This window comes from Mandrillus leucophaeus, unplaced genomic scaffold (assembly GCF_000951045.1).
Source record: "Mandrillus leucophaeus isolate KB7577 unplaced genomic scaffold, Mleu.le_1.0 Scaffold414, whole genome shotgun sequence".
Lineage (NCBI taxonomy): Eukaryota > Metazoa > Chordata > Mammalia > Primates > Cercopithecidae > Mandrillus > Mandrillus leucophaeus.
Window position 1 is genome coordinate 1,128,212 of NW_012104410.1, and position 3,811 is coordinate 1,132,022.

The 3,811-nt window shown below is 49.0% G+C and overlaps 1 protein-coding gene and 1 long non-coding RNA gene across 2 annotated transcripts in view; one reads left to right on the forward strand and one right to left on the reverse strand.

The window, feature by feature from the left end:
- The window catches only part of LOC105548557, an 84,451-nt gene that overhangs the window by 9,870 nt on the left and 70,770 nt on the right, over window positions 1-3,811 (forward strand). The gene's annotated exons all lie outside the window — the stretch shown is intronic.
- Window positions 2,402-3,808, reverse strand: LOC105548556 (G-protein coupled receptor 84-like). The gene has a single exon (XM_011992629.1). It carries the CDS (start codon window positions 3,806-3,808, stop codon window positions 2,618-2,620), a length of 1,191 nt encoding a protein of 396 aa, XP_011848019.1. The 3' UTR covers window positions 2,402-2,617.

Below are 3,811 nucleotides of genomic sequence, written 5' to 3' on the forward strand. Positions count from 1 at the left end.
TCCTGAGTTAGTTTGTTTGTTTTTCCCCCCCAGCGACTGATAATTGGGAAGTCCCTTCTGAGGTCTAACTTCAATCCCTATTGCTTCACCTTTCTACTTGACACTATTGTGATTTGCCTTCTAAGAACATGTAAAGTAAATCCTTTTACAACCCTTCAGAGAGTTGTCAACTTTCAGAATCTCAGAAGGTCTGAATAGGAAGCATTGTTAGGGATCATCTGGGCATTCGATCCTAGTTTTAGAAAGGCAGTTTTGAGACTGCCCTCAAATCACGGTCTTACAACTTATTAGTCATTCGGCCTTGGACAAATTACTTAACCTATTTGTGCTTCAATTTTCACATTTGTAAGAAAGAAATTATAATTTCATGTAAATGAAATAATGTATGTACAGGGAACTGCACGGGGCACTTGTTAAGAGTGTACCCCGCACCCCGCTTTGTACAGTTGATAAAATCTGAGCCCCAGAGTTGTCCAGAGATCTGCTCAAGTTCCCAGAGCTAATTATCAGAGAGCCTTGACTGAAACCTGTGTCTCTACACCCATACACTGTTGTTCTTCATTGGTCCAACAGTTTACCTGTCTGGACCCCTGCCTTAGTAGCCCCAGCTTGATTTGGTTTAGGTTCCTGTGACTTTCGTGGAAGGAGGACACCCAAAAGTGCATGTTCCATATTAGGAGTCAGAATTCCTGGACCCTAGAAGTGTATTGCATATGAGGGTATCAATCTGTCCACCCCAACTGTGATTCTTTCTGCCCTTAATATCTTCAGATTTTACTTTGTTCTGTCAAACCACGGACTTGGGGTAGGAAGGCGACAACATGCAGCCAGAGCATTAATGTCAGCATGACTCACATTTCATCCCCAGTGCCACCCCAGTGCCCACACTGCTACTCCCCCAGCCCCACCCCAAGTAGACAATAATATCTCATGAATAATAAATGTCTCATTCTTCACCTTTCTTCCTCAGCTTTGGGAGAAAGGGAGGGTGCAAATCCCTGGGTCTCTATTCCCTGGTCTCTGGATTCCCAGTCCTGCCTACTGTCCTCAACCGGGAAGCCAGAAAGGAAACGCAGAGAACCAGCGTCACCTGGTGGCCACAGGTGTTTTAAGGGTGTGTGTAAGCATACACATTGGACAGGATTTGGTCATTCTGAAGGGAAGAAATGGTATGGTTTCCTAGCCTGGCTCCTGAGCCCTTTTAACTAGAGTCTTTGTTTTCCTGCTTTCTTTCGTTTTATTTTCTTTTCCTTTTTCTTTTTCTTTTTGGTTTGAGACAAAGTCTCGCTCAGCCACCCAGGCTAGAGTGCAGTGATGTGATCTCTCAGCTCACTGCAACCACTGTCTCCAGGGTTCAAGCGATTCTCCCGTCTCAGCCTCCCGAGTAGCTGGGATTACAGGCACCCGCCATCATGCCTGGTTAATTTTTGTATTTAATTAAATTAAATTAATTTATTTATTATTATTTTGAGACAGAGTTTCACTCTTGTTGCCCAGGCTGGAGTGCAATGGCATGATCTTGGCTCTCTGCAACCGCCTCCTGGGTTCAAGCGATTCTCCTGCCTCAGCTTTCTGAGTAGCTGGGATTACAGGCATGCACCACCATGCCCGGCTAATTTTTGTATTTTTAGTAGAGACGGGGTTTCACCTTGTTGGCCAGGCTGGTCTTGAACTCCTGACCTTAGGTGATCTGCCTGCCTCAGCCTCCCAAAGTGCTAGGATTACAGGCGTGAGCCACCCCACCAGGCCTGTTCTCCTGCTTTCATAAGTCCAGATGACAAATGCAAGGGAACTGAGGGCCTGGGACTCAGGTGAATTAGCCCTGTGAACAAGACCCTGCCAGGGCATCTGGAACCTTTTTCTGCCTTTGCCTCAGCTAAGCTCAGTTCCATTTCTACAGACCAAGGAGTCCCCCTCCATGACCATTCCCTTCACACAGAGCGAGGGCTGGGGGGCTGGATATAATCCCCAGCTGGATTATAAAACTTTTTTGAGATGAATAAACTTGTTTGTAGGGATGGTGGATCCTGGCAGCAGTGGTTAGGGGCAGAGGTGATTTCTGGGAAGTTAAACAAAAAGACAATCACCTTTTCCTCTTATTTAAATCACCTAATCCTCTTAAATCACCTCACATGTTTTATTACCTAGAAACCCCTCTTTTAAAGGCTACGTCCCATGCCAGCTGCTTCCTGCTTCTGCTTTGACCTAGGTACCCCTGAATCCTTAGGTATTAGGTTCCAGCTCCTGGTGGCCACAGGTGCTTTAGGGATATATGTGAGCATGCACATGGTGACAGGATTTGGTCATGCAGGAGGGATGGAATAGTATGGTCTCCTCCTAGCCTGGCCCCTGAGCCTAACCGTGACCTGTTTCCTCCTTCCCCAGAGACCACACCTGAGCATTAAAAGCACAGAATTCATTTATTAATAGTTAATAATACTCCTTGGGCAGTCTAGGGCTGAAACATTGATTAAGTGATGGAGAGACTTGATTTGGGAGGCTGGGGAGAGGTTGTTGTGAAAATGCCCGCACGTGTTATTTCACCTATTCTCCTATCAGCTGGCCACTTTGGTCCTGGAGGAGACGGTTCTGAATTCTGGTGACTAGGGTCACAGTTCTAATGGAGCCTACGGAAACTCCAGGGCCCTCTTTTTAAAACGGAGGCATATGCTTGGCGGAATTGGCGGTTCATGGCTGCATACAGCACAGGGTTGATGCAACCGTTGAGCCAGGTGAGGTTGGCAGCAAGCATGTGGACCACCCGGGGAGCCTGGACTCTCGCATCCAGAATGTTGAGCAGCAAGAAGGGGACGTAGCTCAGGGCAAAGCAGAGGAACACAGCAAAACACATTTGAGTCACCCTCCCAAATTCCGATGAAGAATCCGGAGCTCTTCGGGCTCCTTTAATTGGCTGGGCTTTGGCAGATGCTTCTGGAGGGCTTTTCTCTGCCATCTGCTCAGCTCTCTTGCTGTTGATCTGGTCTCCCACTTCTGATGAGTCCCCTTCCAGGGTCTGGGTGGTGGCAGCATTGACTGACTCAGATGAAATCCCCTCACTGGGTCCTCCTGATGCTAACCTGCTGTCCAGCTCCTGGAAACGACCAGGCATGGCCTCATCAGTCCCAGCCACATGGTTGGAGTGGATGCTTGCCTGTCGCAACTTGTATTGGTCCAGTGCCTGTGCTGCTCGTTTGACCTGGCGGTGGATGAGGCAATAGAAGATGCCAACACTGCTGAGTCCAAGCACAAAGTAGATGCCCATGAGGATGGTGGTATAAGGCCGGCCTCGGATGCGGTCAAAGCTGCAGGTGCAGACTACAGGTACCAGGATATAAATAGGCCAGAGAGGGGCAAAGCTGGCCACACCCACAACCCAGGTGCTCACCAGTGCCAGCACTATCCCCTTGGCACTGAAAACTTTGGGAAAAAGCTTAGGGTGGGCAATGAGGAGGTAGCGTCCCAGTGCGATGAGGCAGAGGGTCAAGATGGAGACAGAATTGGAGGCAAAAAGGAGGAGCCCAAATGCCCTACAGAAGGTGGCACCGGTGCGCCAGTGCAGGTGGAGGTAGGTGTCCACAGAGAAGGGCTGAAGGACTGTGCAGTAGAGGAGATCAGCTAGTGTGAGGTTGGCTATGAGCAGGTTGAATCGGGTACGGAGCTTGCGCTGGATGACCAAGGCCAGTAGGGTGAGCACGTTGCCCACGGTGCCTGTCACAGCCACCACCACCCCCCAGCTAACTGCAACATAACGATAGCCCAGCACAGACTCATGGTAGCAGGAGAAGTTGGCGTCAGAGGTTTTCCACATGAT